The 18,277-nt window shown below is 42.9% G+C and overlaps 1 protein-coding gene across 1 annotated transcript in view; it reads right to left on the bottom strand.

Annotated features, from left to right (window-relative positions):
* Nucleotides 1-14,343: 14,343 nt before the first annotated feature.
* TDRD7 (tudor domain containing 7) overlaps nucleotides 14,344-18,277 on the bottom strand; it is a 1,553,655-nt gene continuing 1,549,721 nt past the window's right edge. The window contains exon 11 of the mRNA XM_044060339.1: nucleotides 14,344-14,881. Within this exon, the coding sequence (XP_043916274.1) occupies nucleotides 14,664-14,881 (218 nt within the window). The 3' untranslated portion in view covers nucleotides 14,344-14,663. The remainder of the gene's footprint in view (nucleotides 14,882-18,277) is intronic.

Genomic DNA, 18,277 nt, shown 5'->3' with positions numbered 1-18,277 from the left:
TTATGGTGCCGAGTTGCCAGCCCAATGCCCAACCTTCAGCGAAGGCACACCCATTCACGCATGTCTTTTGGAGGCCACTCGAACCGTGGGGAGGACATGTAGACTCCACACAGAAGGCACTCCAGCCGTGAATCGAACAGGAGAACCTCTTGCTGTGAGGCAACAACGCTACCGCTGTACCACCGCAAATTCACAAAAAGTAGGAGAAAAATTTTCCCCATTGGGGTAATTATCTGAAGCTTCTTAATGCTCTGGTAGTTCAAGCCAATCAATGCACTGACTATGCTATGAAATGCATTGTGGTTACATGACAAGAAAGAACTGAAGATGGAGTCAGCTGATGCCCTCTTCATACCTCTGATGTCCTGGCACTAGCCTGCAGCAGGTGTCCAACTGGGTGATAGTGAAAGACAAGGGTACTCAGGCCAGCCACAGGCTTCTGAAAGGCAGGAAGCTCCAAGAATCAATACTGCGACACTAACTATGATGAACATCCCATTTCCAGAGGTGGCTTGGGGAGAAAAGCTCTATGTGACAAACAACAATATGCTATTCAAGCTTTACACGGCACATAACAATAGTACGATTATATAGGCTGCTTGCATGAATAAGCCACAACATGGATGTCTTTGCATATAAAATTCACATTTCTGTACAAGTGCAAAAAAAAAAAAAAAAGCAGAAACATACACATGCATATACATTGCACCTTTTCATACTGCTCTATTTAGAGATGTGCTTATGGTAATTAGAAATTTATCTTGTGATTGTATACTTTTGCTTGGGTCTTAGGGATGGATCATAGATTTAAGAGTTGGGCATTTGCCAGGCTGTATATTAAATTGTTGATTATTAGACGCTGGGATTGCTGAAGGATGTGGGGTAGTCTGTTCCAGTCTAAGGAACTGGCAGTGGTAGCTACAGTAAGAGAAATTTGCTGCACATTTTTGACTGTCATAACATTGTTCAAGTTTTATTCTCTAGATTGGTGGCAGGCTTCTGAAGGCTTGGGAGGTGAATAGTAGTGTGGGGAGTAAGCAGGTTCTTGCAAGGTTCTTTGACTTGATCTGTGAGGAAAGGTTTATCTCTATAGAGGAGACCAATCTTTTGATCTGCCTTTTTGACTATTTGTATATGGGGAGATCACATTTCATTTTAGCATCTACTGTGACTCCCAAGAAGTTTAGCATGTGGTACAAGATCAGTCTTAATGTTGTTGGATAAGCTGATGTTAAACTGGGTTGTGAGTGTAATTTAGGAATGTAAAGGAGTAATTTATTTATTTATTTTTTGGTTCAGTAGTATTTGAGTTATCTAACCATTTTTCAATGAATGTAAATGATTTTTGGGTCAGTTCTTGTAATCTGTGCAGGATAGGGATGCTGCAAACTGATATAAAACTACCAGCATACTGAATCAGAGTAGCATGTGTGGCTGCTGGGTGTAGATCATTTATGAAAACATTAAACAAAAGTAGCTCCAGTATGGATCCCTGTAGAACATCAACTGTCAGAACAGAGGAATACTCATTTTGTCACTTGAAAGCTTAGTATCTGTCGATAAGTAGCTTTTAAACCAGGGGAGACAGAGAGGCAAGCCAGAGACTAACAGAAGACAGCTTTTGCAGTAGAAGATAATGGCAGACTGTTGAATGCTTTTGATAAGTCAAGAAATAGTGGGGAAACTAGGTTGTTTTCCAAGAATGCTATATTCTGGTAGAACAGTTTCAGTGTCTTTGTGGCTTTTGACCAGGTCTAGGCCAGCTAGTTACTGGTAAATCAGGGATGTGGTACGATATGAATACATACAAGTCAGCAACTTTGTTAGACATGTTCCGGAGTTTAGGACTAATTAAATGCATCTCTTTGCTCGTTTTTTTTTTTCTGTTTTACTGATACGGAGATTTTTTTTTTTGGGGGGGGGGGCATTTAGAGTTGGGTCTAGAACTTGGTCAGGGTTAAGTTGGATGTCTCCACAAAGTGTTGGAGGGAAGCTGGGAAATAACTTTTTGATTTAAGATTAGTTTTTTGTTCCTGGTATGTTTTGTTTTAGGATGGCATGTTTGAAGAGATAGACATGAATACTATGGTCATATTAGATGCGGTGGAGTTAGTACTGGGAGTTTAAGGGAAGGCTGGAAATAAGCAATTTATGCAATGCTGGAAATACATGAAACATATATTTATACTGCACAATGATAAAACTATTAAGGGTTTTCTTTTTTTTTTCTCTACGTGTATGTGAGCTCGTGTTGCTACAAGAATACATATTACCACTTTCAAAGGAAACATTACTGTAGTTCAAATTAAGTAAACCATTTTCTCAAAGCATTCAAAATAGCAAAGGTAACAAGCACTTACCAACTAGAAAGGCCAAATAAACCACTTCAAAACTTTAACACAGCTACCTTTCAAAGCAGACTGAACTGAAAATGGTAAAGAATAATGTCATTCTTATACGAAGGATATGTCAAGCCAATGGAGTAGCCCTAACACGAAGACTACTGACCTAAGAAACTGCAACTTAGGACTTCTAGGAAAATTAGGCTGCATTAGGTCAGTGCATAAAAAAATGCTGTCTTACTGCAAAAATACTCAGAGAAAAAAAAAATTAACAGTCATGAAAATGAAAAGGCTGATGTTTTTTGTTTAAAAAAATCCCAAAGTACAGTTGTGTACACTTACCATAAATGTAGATGTTCTGAGTATATTCAGTGTTGCAGTCATTACATTTGGGTAATCTGCTGGCAGGTTGCCCTCAGTCGGCCTGATTAACAAAGTCTTGGGTCCTGCATCGGTTGCTGTCCCTTCTTCCATGACGCCAGGTCAGCAAAATATATATATATATATATATATATATATATATATATATATATATAAAACACAAAAATATACCTCCAAACAAAAGCAAATACACCAAAAAGACTTTTAAGCATAATAAAAGAAGGAAGAGGTATAGTAAAAGAAAAACAGGGGGCTGGAGGGAGGGTAACCAGGACTGCAACAGTGAATACACTCTTAACATCTACACTTATGGTAAGTGCACACAACTGTACTATGTTCATCGTGTTTCATTGTTGCAGTCATTATATTTGGGTAGATTCCCAAAGCTAAAGTTGGGAGGATGGATTTATACAGCATTAGGACTAGCTATAAGGCCCGGCAGAGCCAGCTCTTCATTTAGAGAAAATTGGTAAGTGATAATGCTTGGTGAAAGTATGAACTGAACTCCAAGTAGCACTTCTAGAATATACCTGGTAGGAACACCTCTGAGAAAGGCTGCTGAAGTAGATGCAGCCCTGGTGGAATGAGATCTGATCCCCTGGGGGATAGGTTTTCCATGGTGCTGACAACAGAAATGAATACAATGGCTTATCCATTTAGAAAGGTTTGCTTTGAAATAGCCTTCCCCTCTGCCCTTGCAGCAAATGCTAACAGCAGCAGTTCAGATTTTCTTCGAGATTTAGTCCTGTCCAAGTAGAATCTAAGTTGTCTGTGTACATCCAATGAATGCAAAATCCGCTCTCCCTTGTTCTGTGGATTTGGAAAGAAAGTTGGCAAATGAATGGACTGATTAAGAGCCACACTGGATACCGCCTTGGGCATGAATGATGGATTGGTCCTGAGTGACACCCTGTCCGCATGAAAGATGATGAAAGGCTCCACTGCCATAAGGGCCTGTAATTCAGATATCCTTCTAGCTGAAGTGACTGCTAAAAGGAAGGCTGTTTTCCAGGAAAGAAATTTTAAGTCTGCAGTTGCAGCTGGCTCGAAAGGAGTTAGACTGAGTTTCTCCAATACAAAGTTAAGGTCCCAGGCAGGGGTTGGAGCTCTCCTGGGTGGTCTCAAGTTTTTGGACCCTCTGAGATACTGCTTTAGAAGAGGATGAGAGAAGAGAGGGGGGGGGTCTGTGTTGGAATGAGCTGAAATGGCTGAGGCATGGATTTTTATGGAAGAAAAAGACAGGCCCTTATGAAGCATCTCAGTTATGTATTGCAAAACCCAAGGTAAATTGGGAACTACTGTGCTCATCCCTTGAGACTGATTCCAGGCACAGAATCTTTTCCATTTGTCGGCATAAGATTTTCTAGTACTAGGTCTCGCCTCCAAAATGACATCCATCACAGGTTTGCTGAGGGATGCTAAGGGTGAATTTAAGTGATTAGCCAAGCTGTACGACTCAATGTTTGGAGTTGAGGGTGCAGAATTTGGTTCTCCTGCTGAGACAGTAAGGAAGGTGTCTGAGGCAGGTGCCATGGAGAAATGTGTGACACACTGCATAGGAGTGGGTACCAGTGTTGGCAAGGCCAGTCTGGAGCAATCAAAATCATTTTTGGTTTATCCTGTTCGACTTTTAGTAGAACTTTGGAGAGCAAAGGCAGAGGAGGAATGGCACAGACTGATGGTTTTTTCCAGCTGCAGGACAGAGCATCCACTTTCCAGGCTTTTTTGCGATGAGTTATTGTGCAAACTTTGTCCAGCTGGTAGTTCTGGGGTGAGGAAAAAAGATCCATGTCTGGGCTCCCCCATTTGTGTGTCAACATGTTGAAAATCCATGGTTCCAGTTTCCATTCATGAGGGTCCATGAGATTTCTGCTTAGTTTGTCTGCCAGAACATTCTGCTTTCTTGGCAGGAATTGAGCTTTTAGTTGTACTTGTAGCTCAAGGACGTGTTCCACAATGCCATGGCTAGTCCGCAGAGGGGGTAGGAATGTGTACCCCCTGCTTTTTTATGTACCTCATAACTGTGGTGTTGTCCGTCTTTATCAGTAATTGTCCTGGATGAAGGTAGTCCTTGAAGGCTGTCAGTACATTCTGTACAGCTAAGCATTTCTTTTTGATTGATATGATGGTGCATTTGATTTGGGCTCCATTTGTCCTCCTGCCAGATATGCACGTCCCTGCCAGATAAGCCCCCCATGCATAGTCTGATGAGTCTGTAGTTAGGGTTTGGGCAGCAGGGGGTGGTGTGAATGGCAGTCCCTTGTTTTGGTGGCAGGCCTCTGCCCACCATAGGAACTCTAGGCGCAGGCAAGGTATGATGGGAATCATTGTTTCCAGGCTGTGACAATGTTGACTCAAACTTTTTAAGTACCACTGAAGTTTCCTCATATACAGTCTTGCATATGGAATTAGAAGAATGCATGAGGCCATGAACCAAAAAGGCTTGCAGTATTTGCCTTGCAGATAGCAGGGTTTTTGTGGCTGCCTGTTTGAAGTAAGTCACCAAATTAATTTGCTTTTATGGCATAAGGAATGCCATCTGGGCAGTTGTAGTCAAGCTTGCACCCAGAAATGTAATTTTTTGAGAGGGTACCAGTTCAGATTTATTTTTGTTTATGGTGTACCCTAGACAGGTTAGAAGTCTTTTTACAAATGCCAGATGATGTAGAAGAATGGCCTGTTTTTTTTGCCTGAATTAGACAATCGTCCAGGCATGGATATATTTGAATATTTCTTTGCCTGTAAAATGCAATTACTGGAGCCAGGCATTTTGTGAATACCCTGGGCGCAGTAGACAAGCCAAAGGGCAGTGCAGAGAACTGATAATGCATGCAGCCTGCTTTGAAGTGTAGGAATAGTCTGCAAACATTCCCTGATTGGGATATGCAGGTAAGCCTCTTAAGTCGAGAGTTGCCAACCAGGCATCCTTGCCTAGCATAGGAAGTAAAGTACAGTTGTGTACACTTAACATAAATGTAGATGTTCGAGTGTATTCACTGTTGCAGTCATTACATTTGGGTAATCCTGCTGGCAGGTTGCCCTCAGCCGGCCTGAATTCCAAAGTCTTGGGTCCTGCGTCGGCTGCTGTAGCCCCTTCCCTGACGTCAGGTCGTCAGGGGTATAAAAAGAAGCAGCCAACGCCATTTTCTTCAGTTTTTCTTGCCCCAGATGTCAGGTGCCCCCCAAAAGGGTAGCCAAACCTTATGTATATATTCAGAAATGCATCAATATAAATTTTACCTTCACCTATAAGCAAATACACCACAAAGATAGTATAAATCAGAGAAGGAAAGATAAGACACTATGTTCTTCGTGTTTCACTGTTGCAGTCATTACATTTGGGTAGAGTCCCAAAGCTACGGTTGGGCGGCTGGAACTAGACAGCAGTAGGAGCGGCTATGAGGGCCTACAGAACTGCAGTGGCAAAGCCTGCCCTGGATTTAGATAAGAGTGGCAGATGATAATGCTTTGCAAAGGTGTGCACTGAGTTCCAGGTAGCCGCCTCTAAAATGTCTGTGGTAGGAACTCCCCTGAGAAAGGCTGTTGAGGTGGCTGCAGCTTTGGTGAAATGAGGCCTAATGCCCTTAGGCACTGGCTTGCCCTGGTGTAAGTAGCAGAAACGAATGCAGTGGCCTAGCCACTTAGAAATAGTCTGCTTTGAAATGGCTTTCCTTGCGATCCTGCAGCATATGCCACTAGTAATTGCTCTGTTTTCCTGAAAGCATTGGTTCTGTCCAAGTAGAATCTAAGCTGTTTGTGTACGTCCAAAGAATGCAGAATTTTCTCCCCCTTGTTCTGTGGATTTGGGTAAAAGGTAGGCAGACGGACGGCTTGGTTAAGGGCCACACGGGACACTACTTCAGGCATAAATGTTGGGTTTGTCCTCAGGGAGACTCTGTCTGGATGAAAAATGATGAAAGGTTCCACAGCCATGAGCGCCTGTAGCTCTGAAACTCGTCTTGCAGAAGTAATTGCTAAGAGCAGAGCTGTTTTCCAAAATAAAAACTTCATATCAGCTGTAGCAGCTGGCTCAAAAGGAGGCAGGGTGAGCTTTTCCAAGACATAGTTGAGGTCCTATGCAGGTATTGGTAGTCTTCTTGGGGGCCTTAAATTTTTGGCTCCTCTGAGGTATTGCCTTAATTAGAGGTGAGAAAAAAGTCATTGTAATGAGCCGAAATGGCAGAGGCTTGAATTTTAATAGATAAAAAACATAGGCCTTTGTCCAGCACACCTCAGTTAAGTATTGCAAAATCTGAGGAATATTTGGTACCGTTGTATCAGTTCCTTCTGCCTGGTTTCAGGCACAGAATCTCTTCCATTTTCCAGCATATGACTTTCTAGTACTAGGCCTTCTGGCTTCCAGAATGATATCCACGACAGCTTTACTGAGAGGTGTTTTTTGTATGTCTACATTATCCGCCATGCTGCCAAGTTTAATGTCCTGAGTTGGCTGTGCATGATCTGATTGTTTTGCTGGGACAGTAGTCGAGGTATTTTGAGGTAAGCTCCAAGCAGGGTATGGAGATAAATTCCTTCATATTGGATACCAGTACTGGCGTGGCCAGTCTGGGGCAATCAGTATCATCTTTGGCTTCTCCTGTCTGACCCTTAGGAGCACCTTGGGGAGGACAGGCAGTGGAGGAAAGACATATACTGATAGGTTTTTCCAGCTGAAAGATAGGGCATCCACTTTCCATGCTTGTCTGTGATAAGTCCTTGTGCAGAATCTTTTTAGTTGGTAATTGAGAGAGGAGGCAAATAGATCTATGTCCAGGCATCCCCATTTCCTTGTTATCATGCTGAAGACGTGTGGATCCAGCTTCCACTCGTGGGGATCCATAAGGTTTATGCTTAGTTCGTCTGCCAGAGTATTTTCCTTTCCTGGCAGGAATTGTGCTTGCAGATGTACTTGGTAAGTCAAAGCTGTGTCCCACAAGGTCATGGCTAGTCTGCAAAGGGGGTAAGAGTGTATGCCCCCCTGCTTGTTTATACACCACATGACCATGGTGTTGTCTGTCTTTATCAGTAGTTGTGCCGGATGAAGTAGGTCCTTGAAGGCTGTCAGGGCATTTTGAACAGCTAGCACCTCCTTTTGATTGATATGTAGATGCATTTGGTTTGAGGACCATGTGCCCTGAATGCCTCTTCCTGCCATGTGGGCTCCCCAGGCGTAATCTGATGCATCCATCGTTAGTGTCTGCTTGGCTGGAGGTAACGTGAATGGCTGTCCCAAGTTCTGGTGACAAGCCTTTTGCCCACCATCGAAACTCCTGTTGCAGGCAGGGAATGAGAGTAATGACTGTTTCTAGGCTGTAGCAATGTTGAGTCCAAACACTTTACGTACCATTGATGTTTCCTCATATGCAGTCTTGCATATGGAATTAGTAGGATGCAGGATGCCATGAAGCATAAAGCCTGCAGAATTATTCTTGCAGATAACTGGGCCTTTGTTGCCAGCATTTTGAAATAGGTAGTCATTTGCCTTTGTTTGTCTGGCGTGAGATAAGCCATCTGGGCAGTTTTATTCAAGCTTGCACACAGGAATATTATCTCTTGTGAGGGTACTAGTTTTGATTTCTTTTTGTTGACTGTGTACCCTTGGCATGTTAGAAGTCTTTTCACAAACGCCAGATGTTGAAGAAGAATGTCCTTGTTCTCTGCTTGAATGAGACAGTCGTCCAAGTAAGGATATATTTGTATTCCTCTTTGTCTGCAGAATGCAATTACTGGTGCCAGGCACTTTGTAAAGACCCTGGGTGCAGTAGATAAGCCAAAGGGCAGTGCAGAGAATTGGTAATGCATTGAACCAACCTTAAATCTTAGGTAACGTCTGCATGATTGTCTGATTGGAACATGCAGGTATGCCTCTTTTAGGTCTAAAGTCAAAAGCCAAGCATTCTTGCCCAACATGGGCAGAAGCTGCTGCAAAGTCAACATTTTGAATTTTTGAATATCCAGGAAAGTGTTCAGAATAGATAGGTCCAGTATCGGCCTCCAGGCCTTGTCCTTTCTGGGTACCAAGAACAGTCTTGAGTAAAATCCTTGTCCCTGCTCTTGCTCTGGTACTTGTTGAATGGCCCCCATGTCCATGAGGGATGAGACTTGTTTTTGCGCCTCTGCCCACTGATTTTTTGGCAGATCTGGCCATCTGTTTGCCTTTGGCATAGTATGGAGATGGAACTTGTATCCTTGTGACACTATGTTTAGAACCCACTTGTCCTGGGTTATGATGAGCCAATTTTGAGCAAAAAGTGCTAATTTTCCCCCCAAGGGTGCTGCCAGAAGATAAGTGCTTGGTGCAGGCAGGGGGAAGTCATTGCGACTGTTTTCTGTATGTTTGTGATCTATATTCTCCAGCTTTGGAGGTAGAAGCACACCATTGCTTGGGCCTATAAGAATTCTGTGCTTGGGATCTACCCCTAGGGCGTCTGATTCTGCCCCTTTGAGGTCTGTCTGACACAGGAAAGGACCAATTTTTTGTAGGCCAGTGTCTACTAAACCTGGGTGGCTGTACATGTAAAAATTCTTTGACAGTTTGCATAGATTTAGCTTTGTCCTCCATTTTCTTTAACCCCTCTTCTGCCTTAGCACCAAACAAAGTATTATGCTGCAAAGGTGCATCTAGTAATTTAACTTTAACATGATCAGGCAGATTTTGTTCCTTTAACCAAGCATGCCTCCTAATTACAGAACCCGTAACTGCGGCCCTGCAGGAGGCCTCCAAAGAATCAAAACCACATTGCAAAGTATGCTTTCCAACCTGTTCTGCTGCATACAATAAATCCTGCATTTCCTTGTTTACTGCACATTCAGAATTTAACATTTTCTGTTTAAGCAATCCCATGATATGTTGCTGATACTTAAGCATATGAAATTGACAGTTTAAAGCCCTTATAGCCAAAGTTGCAGATATGTAAACCTTTTTTCCCCATCTATCCAGTGCCCTTGAATCCCTGTCAGAGGGGGTTGGGTTTTTTTGCAGTGGAAGTCTTAACTCCCTTTGGACCCTGTGAAATAGTTTCTGGGTCAGCGGCAGGGTTTTTAAAAAGAAATTTGTGTGAGTCAGGAACCCTGTAATATCTGTCAGGCTTAACAGGAGCTGGGGGTAAGGAGTCAGGGGTCAGACTAGACTCTGAAAACACATCTACAATGTCTAACACAGGTGGAATAGCTAGAGGCCTGTGCTGAGGTAGTAAGAGAAAATCCATGAGCCTCTTTTTAGATTCTGAAAAATCTTGGCTCTCCCAGTGGAAATGCTCCCTCATGGTATGCAAGGTTTCCCCAAAGGAATAGTCCTCAGGAGGAGATGCTGAAGGTATAGATTCTTCAGCATCAGAATCCTCACAGGGGGGAAGAGAATATTCCTGATCAGAAGAGGAATCAGAAGAAATAGAAACCTGATCTGAAGATTCATAGTCAGTGTCTTGCCTAGGCCTCTTATCAGGAGGGGGATGGGAACCCCTGATCAAGGTAATCAAGTCTTTGGCCATTTTGAGCATCTGTTTTTTGGGCATAGAGGCCTGTCCACGTGGCTCTTGAGTTTGTTTCTTTGTTTTAGATGGCGCTTTAGTCTTTGCCTGATGCTGAAGCCGTTTTAATGTAAAGATGTTTAGGTCTGAATACACCCTCAGAAGCCGGTGCCTGCTCAGCAGCTCCAGACCCATCTGAGGGATTAGCGTCCAAGGCTCCAATACCTTGAGTATCCAGTGGCATGGCTGACTCCACGTGGGAGTCGGTAGCGGCCTGCGACTCTAAAGTACCGGGCGTCAGGGACTCCGAAAGCGCCTCAGTGAAAACCAGCAACTGGCTTAGAAGAAGCTTGGTCATCGGTTTTGGGCCTCGGTTGTTTTTCTTTTTCTTTGCATTTTTTGTAAACTCCGGTAGTCGGATAGCTATCCGACGACATTTCAGGATAATTAAACCGGCATCCAAAGAAGTTTAAAGCATAACCATACCGACGCTTAATAGTGCGTTGGTTAAATCTAGCACAAAACCGACAACCAGTAACATTGTGATCAGGGCCTAGGCAAGGAATACAATAAGAATGAAAATCCTTATGAGGTATTTGCTTTCCACAAGAAATACAATTATTAACTTTTTCTGACATCGGTCTGGAGCAAGAAAAAAGTTTCCCCAATGGGGTACTTAACTTTATTGAAGACTTCGGATCTGAAACTCAAACACAAAAATCTCAGGAGTCGGCCGACCGGCACTTGCGAACTACTTCTGCTTCGGGCACCGCGCGGCAAGAAAAACTGAAGAAAATGGCATTGGCTGCTTCTTTTATACCCCTGATGACCTGACATCAGGGAAGGGGCGACAGCAGCTGATGCAGGACCCAAGACTTTGGAATTCAGGCCGGCTGAGGGCAACCTGCCAGCAGGATTACCCAAATGTAATGACTGCAACAGTGAAACACGAAGAACATCTGGTGAAGAGTCAGCATCTTGAATTTTGGAATATCCAGAAAGGTGTTTAGAGTAGACAGGTCCAGAATTGGACGCCATGATTTGTCTTTTCTGGGTACCAGGAAAAGTGTGGAATAGAAGCCTTGTCCCTTTTCCTCTTCTGGTACTAGTTGCATAGCCCCCATGTTTAGGACAGAACATACTTGTTTCTGAGCCTCTGCCCACTGATTTGGGGCAGGTCTGGCCACCCGCTTGGTGTTGGCAGCATGTGGAAATGAAATCTGTATCCCTGGGACACTATATTTAAAACCCATTTGTCCTGGGTTATAAGTTGCCAGTTTCTTGAATGAAGAATCAGTTTTCCCACCAAAGGGGCGGCTAAGAGGTAAGTGTTTGGTAATTTCAAAGGGAAGTCATTGAGACCGTTTACCATAGGGTGGTGCCTTGTTGTTTCCAGATTTGGAAGTGGAAGCACCCCATTGCTTAGTTCTGAAAGTCCCTTGTGACTGAAACCTGGTGGTTTTGGAATGTCTGGGTTTGGCCATAGGGGCTCTGGAAGGAGCTGAAAAGGACCAGTTCTTAGTTGGTCAATGCCTACTAAATCTAGGAGGTTGCACTTGTAAGAAATCTTTCACAGTTTGCATAGATTTAGCTTTATCTTCCATCTTTTTGAGAACTTCTTCAGCCTTATTGCCAAATAAGCGGTCCTGCTGTAAAGGAGCATCCAAAAGTTTTGCTTTAACATGGTCAGGCAGAGACTGCTCCTTAAGCCAAGCATGCCTTCTAAGCACAGACCCAGTAACAGCAGCCCTACAAGAGGCCTCTAAGGAATCAAAACCACATTGCAAAGTATGTTTGCCAACTTGTTCAGCTGAATGCAATAAATCCTGCAAATCTTTATTTTCCACACAGTCAGAAATCAACATCATTTTCTGTTTAAGCAGTCCCATGATATGCTGTTGATATTTTAGCATATGGAATTGACAGTTTAAAGCCCTGATTGCTAAGGCTGCATAAGTATAAACCTTTTTACCCCATCTATCCAGCACCCTGGAGTCTCTATTAGAAGGGGTAGGATTTTTAGCAGTAGAAGCCTTAATGCCCTTGGGCCTCCAAGAAATGGTTTCAGGGTCTGCAACAGGATTTTTGAAAAATAATTTGTGGGACTCAGGAACCCTGTAGTACCGGTCTTGTTTGCTAGGGGCTGGAGGCAAGGAATCAGGGGCCATACTGGATTCCGAAAACACATCATCAACAATATCTAGTACAGGAGGTATAGCCAAAGGCCTATGCTGAGGAAGAAGGAGGAAATCACTAAGCCTCTTTTTGGATTCAAATAAATCTTGACTTTCCCAGGGGAAATGCTCCCTTAAGGTACGTAAAGTTTCCCTAAAAGAGAAATCCTCAGGCGGAGAAGCAGAGGGAATGGAATCCTCTGCATCAGAGTCCTCATAAGTAGGTATGGACAAATTCAGATCATTAGAAGAGTCAGAAGAAACAGAGTCCTGTTCAGAAGATTCATAGTCAAATTCAATCCTAGGCCTCTTGGAGGGGGTGGGTTTGACTACCTCTGATTAGAGTAATTAAATCTTCAGCCATTTTGATCATTTGTTTTTTAGGCATAGGGGCCTGAACATGTGGCCTGGGCATTGGTTTTTTAGACACAGATCGAGATTTAGGCCTTAGCACTGAAGTTGGAGTTGGTTTAATATGCAAGTCTGTAGGCCTGAATACACCCTCAGAAGCCGGTGCCTGCTCAGCGGCTCCAGACCCATCCAAGGTAGAGACATCCGCGGGTTCCATATGTGAAGCATCTTGCGGCATACCGGACTCCGAATGGGTCTCAGTAGAGGCCTGCGAATCAGAAGTAGCGGGTATTAGGGGCTGCAAAAGCGCCTCACTGAGTACTGGCAAGCTGGTGACTGGCTTAGGAGAAACGTCGTCGGCAGTTTTGGACCTCAACGGCCTCTATCCTTTTCTTTGCGTTTTTTTGGTATTCCAGTAGTCGGATGGCTAACCAACGTCATTTCTGGATAATTAAACCGAGAACCAAAATATTTTGAAGCAAAAATGCACCGATGCCGGATAGTGCGCTGACTAAATAAAGCACAAAACCGACAGCAAGGTACGTCGTGGACAGGGCCTAGGCAAGGAATACAGTACAAATGAAAATCCTTATGAGGTATTTGGATTCCCACAAGTAATACAATTATTAACTTTTACTGACATCGGTAAGGAGCAAGAAAAAGTTTCCCTAATGGGGTACTTAGCTTTAAGTTGAAGACTTCGGTTCTGAAACTCGAAAATGAAAATTTCAGGAGTCGGCCAGCCGGCACTTGCAAACTGCTTCTGCTTTGGGCACTGCACAGCAAGAAAGACTGATGTAATGGCGTCTGCTGCATGTTTTATACCCCTGACAGCCTGACGTCATGGAAGAAGGGACAGCAACCGACGCAGAACCCAAGACTTTGTTAATCAGGCCGACTGAGGGCAACCTGCCAGCAGATCACCCAAATGTAATGACTGCAACAGTGAAACACGATGAACATCTGCATAGTCATGAAATCAGAAGAAACCTAAATGTAAAATCCTAATAATGAGGTCAGACGGCTTCAAATGAACACCACAAAGAAAAGGCTGACAAGCTGGGAAGAATGGCAGTGTGATAGCAGCTATTCTACTTCATTTCACAAGCTTTTGAATCTTGCAAATCCAACAAACACACTAAAAAGGAGGAGCACTCAAGCTCACATTTTTTAGCAATCAAACTTCTGCTCCAGGAGGATGCTAAAGACCATTAATTATTTTTCTTAGTCATGTCATGTGGCAAAAAGATCTAAGCTTCAGACTTTTACAGTGGCCCAGATTATCCATGCCTTTTCAATTTGCAAACACCTGTTACTTCCAGGAGCAATAAAAGAAAACAAAGACATCGATTATACACAAAAGTTAAGGTGTGGAAAAGCTGTACCTTTCAGAGAGAAAATTAGGTCTGTGCAGGAAATAACAGACAGGTACTGCTGGAAAGGAATAATATAACGTAACTGCATCATTTCAGGTATATAACATACACAAATCCCTAATGGACTGCTCCAAAGAAAATACTGAGAAACTAAGTGAAACTTGGAGGTACCCTAACACCAGAAATACCAATAAATGACACACCCCTGAGGACAAACTAACAGTATTAAAATAACAATGCCTCTCAGAAATAGAAGACAGACTTTTTTATTTCTTACCACCACTTTGACAATTCCTCTTAATGTTATGCCAATATTATTTATAGTGCAAATATTTAAAATAATTGCTTTTAAATACATATTTATAATGTATATACATAAACAAAAGTTTGCTCTAAGTATAGTTTACAGAAAACAAAATGGGCAGATTTCCACACTGTTGTGGTGCTGCTGATTTATCTGAATCAACTATAAATTGAAAATTTGCTCACGCCTTTACTACGTATCATGCTACATTTTCAATTGTTAGTGCTATAAACTAGAAATAAAAAAATATAATTTTAGGAAGGGTATTAGGATGCTGAAATTCCCACTATGTATTCACACACGAGGTCATGAATCCATACATCAGTATCTGGAAGAGATGTGTCCACCAAAAATGTAACTATTTTTCGATCCCAAAAAGTCTGGCCTTCATGAATTTCTTGGACTACAGCCACCAAAGGCTTATTTTCTACATTATTGCGGAAAAGAATTGAAGCTTCCTCAGACCAATGGCCGCGGTCCACTCCTGAATAATAATAATAAATAAAAAATAAATAAAATAAAAATCAGTATGTAATAAATTAAAAAAATTGAATCTCAAACAGTTCAATTAAGAAATACTAAATTAGGTTTCATTCTTATTTACTAATTCCTTTGCAAAACACTTAGATGGCTTTCCCCACCTATGCATTTATCCCAGTGGGGTCCACCCTAGTCAGCACAGGCTACTGACTGAGCAAAAACCAAGCAGAGCACAATGGAAAATACTCAATGTAAAGGAGGTGCACAAATAAAAAGACAGTCCAAACCACATAAAAACTCAGCAGTGCTCAAAAAAAACATGGCTGTAAAAGCAAGGAAACCAACAAATACACTGTTTTCAGTACCACAAAGCACCTTATTCAGTATAACTAATACAATACACAAAAAAAAAAGTGAAATACTTAACATAATTATAGCTCTGTTATCTTCTTCCATCCATCTCAAGCTTTGGGTTATCAGATCTGATGCTGGCAATCTCTGAATCTTCAAGTTCCAAAGCTCTGCCTCATCTCTCATAATGCATGCCTGCCTAATAATCTTCAGATCAAGTTTGTCTCAAAACCCCCAAATTTTTACTTCAAAGAAAGTACAGTTTTGTACCTACCATAAATGTAGATGTCCGATAGGAATGCATCTGCAGTCCTTACAAATGGGTTGTCCTGTCGTCAGGCAGCCCTTCGGTCGGCCAGATTCCAAAGTCTGGGTCTGGCCTCGGCTGGTGTCGCACTTCACCCGATGTCATAGCTGCAGTTATTCGGGTATAAAGGCATCAGCCGACGCCATTTTCCTCAGTGTTTCTTGCCCCAGATGCCAGGTGCCCTCTTGGAAGGCTAAATTTGGATAAATGCCAATGATTCCAAATAGTAGAGAGCAAACACAAAAAATAAGAATGTATGTACATATATACAAACAAATACACCATAATAGATCCCCCCCCAAGCTAGCTGAAGGCTGGCAAATACCCTAGGAGTACCTCAGAGCGGAAGGTGGGTGGGTAATCCTGACTGCAGATGCATTCCTATCGGACATCTACATTTATGGTAGGTACAAAACTGTACTATGTCCTTCAAGGATGCATCTGCAGTCCTTACAAATGGGTAGAATACCATAGCTAAACAAGGGGAGGAGGAAAGAGTAGAGATTATGGTGTAGCTAGGATCCCTTGCAAAACAGCAGTGGAAAAACCTGCTCGGGATCTAGAGTATAAAGGTAAATTGTAATGCTTGGCAAATGTATGCACGGAGGTCCAAGTAGCAGCCTCTATAATGTCCTTGGTAGCCACTCCTCGTAAGAAAGCTGTGGTAGTGGCTGTAGCCCTTGTGGAGTGAGGCCTGATGTTCTCTGGAGTTTTCTTTCCATGGTAGGAGTAACAAAATCTAATGCAATTTCCTATCCATTTGGAGATTGTCTGTTTTGAAATTGGTTTTCCTTCCTTTCCTGTGGCATATGCTACCAGAAGCTGGTCAGTCTTTCTATTGGACTTAGTCCTGTCCAGGTAGTAGCATAACTGTCTGTGTACATCCAAGGTATGCAAAAGTCTTTCTCCCCTGTTCTGTGGGTTTGGGAAGAATGTAGGTAGGTGGATAGCCTGATTTAATGACACTCTGGATACCACCTTAGGCATAAATGTAGGATTTGTTCTCATGGACACACTATCTTGATGGAAGATCAGGAAGGGTTGCACTGCCATTAATGCCTGTAGTTCAGAGACCCTTCTTGCTGAAGTTATTGCCAGCAGGAAAGCAGTCTTCCAGGATAAGTATTGTAATTCTGCTGTTGCTGCTGGCTCGAAAGGAGGAAGTGTCAATTTTCTAGCACAAAGTTCAAGTCCCATGCTGGCAATGGTGGTTTCCTGGGAGGTTTTACATTTTAATTCCTCTCAGAAACTGTCTGAGCAGGGGATGAGAGAAGACAGGAGGATCCAAGCTGTATTGTGCTGAAATAGCTGATGCATGTATCTTGATGGAAGAATAGGACAGGCCTGTGTGGAAGAGCTCTGCCAAGTACTCCAGGATGTTGGCCATGTTTACCAGAGTCACATCTTCTCCCTTTGCAGTACTCCAAATGAGATATCTTTTCCATTTTGCTGCATAATTCTTTCTTGTTGAAGGTCTGCGAGCCTCCAGGATTATGTCTTTAACCCTTTGGGATAAATTTGGGTTAATTGCTGTTATGTAATGTTCCAGGCAGTTAGCTGCAGAGTTTTCAGGTTTGGATGCAGGGTGTTGTAGTTGTTCTGCGTTAACAGTAATGGTATCAGGGGTAGTGTCCATATTTGTTCCCGAGACATGCTCCTCAGCAATGGGTACCAGTGTTGTCTTGGCCAGTCTGGAGCTATCAGAATGATCCTTGGACGGTCCTCTTTGATCTTCAGAAGCACCTTGTGCATCAAAGGAAGTGGTGGGAATGCGTATGCTGTCAGGTTTTTCCAACTGAAAGATAGGGAGTCCACCTTCCAAGCAAGTGGGTGGTACGTCCTTGTGCAGAATTTCTTTAGCTGGTGAATGAATGGGGATGCAAACAAGTCTATTTGTGGTAATCTCCATTCCCTTGTGATGGCTTTGAAGATGTCCGGATGAAGCATCCATTCGTGGGCATCTGTGAATGTTCTGCTTAATGTGTCTGCTAGAATGTTTTCTTTTCCCGGTACAAAAATTGCTTGTAACTGAATGTTGTAGCTCAGGGCCACATCCCATAGGTCCAGTGCCAGCCGGCATAGAGGATATGAATGGGTGCCTCCCTGTTTGTTGATGTACCACATAACTGTGGTGTTATCTGTCCTTATCATCAACTGACCTTCTTGGAGAAATGGTCTGAATGACTGGATTGCCAATTTTACTGCCAGCATTTCCTTTAGATTTATGTGTAGGCGCAGCTGGTCTTGAGTCCATAAGCCTTGTATGCACTTGCCCAGCATGTGTGCCCTCCAACCGAGGTCTGAGGCATCTGTCGTGATGGTTTGGCTTGGTTGGCTGTTGCAGAAGGGCAATCCTGTGTTTGATTGACAGGCCTGAGCCCACCATAGGAACTCTTGTTTCAGGCATGGGATTATTGGGATTTTGGTTTCTAGGCTGTGCTTGTGTTGGGACCACAAATTCCTTAGGTACCACTGTAGCTTTCTCATATGCAGTCTGGCATGAGGGACCAGAATTATGCAGGATGCCATGAAGCCTAGAGCTTGCAGTACTTTTCTTGCAGTTAGGTGGTTCTGCTTTGTTAATGCCAAGAAGTAGAGAGGTAGTTGCTCTTTCTTTTCTGCAGTTAGGAATGCTATTTGTTTTGATGTGTCCAGCTCTGCACCCAGAAAGGTTATTCTTTGGGATGGAATCAGCCTTGACTTTTTTATATTGAATGTATATCCCAAGGCTTGCAGCAGGTA

The sequence above is a fragment of the Protopterus annectens genome, chromosome 2.part0, assembly GCF_019279795.1.
Source record: "Protopterus annectens isolate FY-2018-M chromosome 2.part0, PAN1.0, whole genome shotgun sequence".
Lineage (NCBI taxonomy): Eukaryota > Metazoa > Chordata > Ceratodontiformes > Protopteridae > Protopterus > Protopterus annectens.
This window is presented reverse-complemented; position numbering and strand designations above follow the sequence as displayed.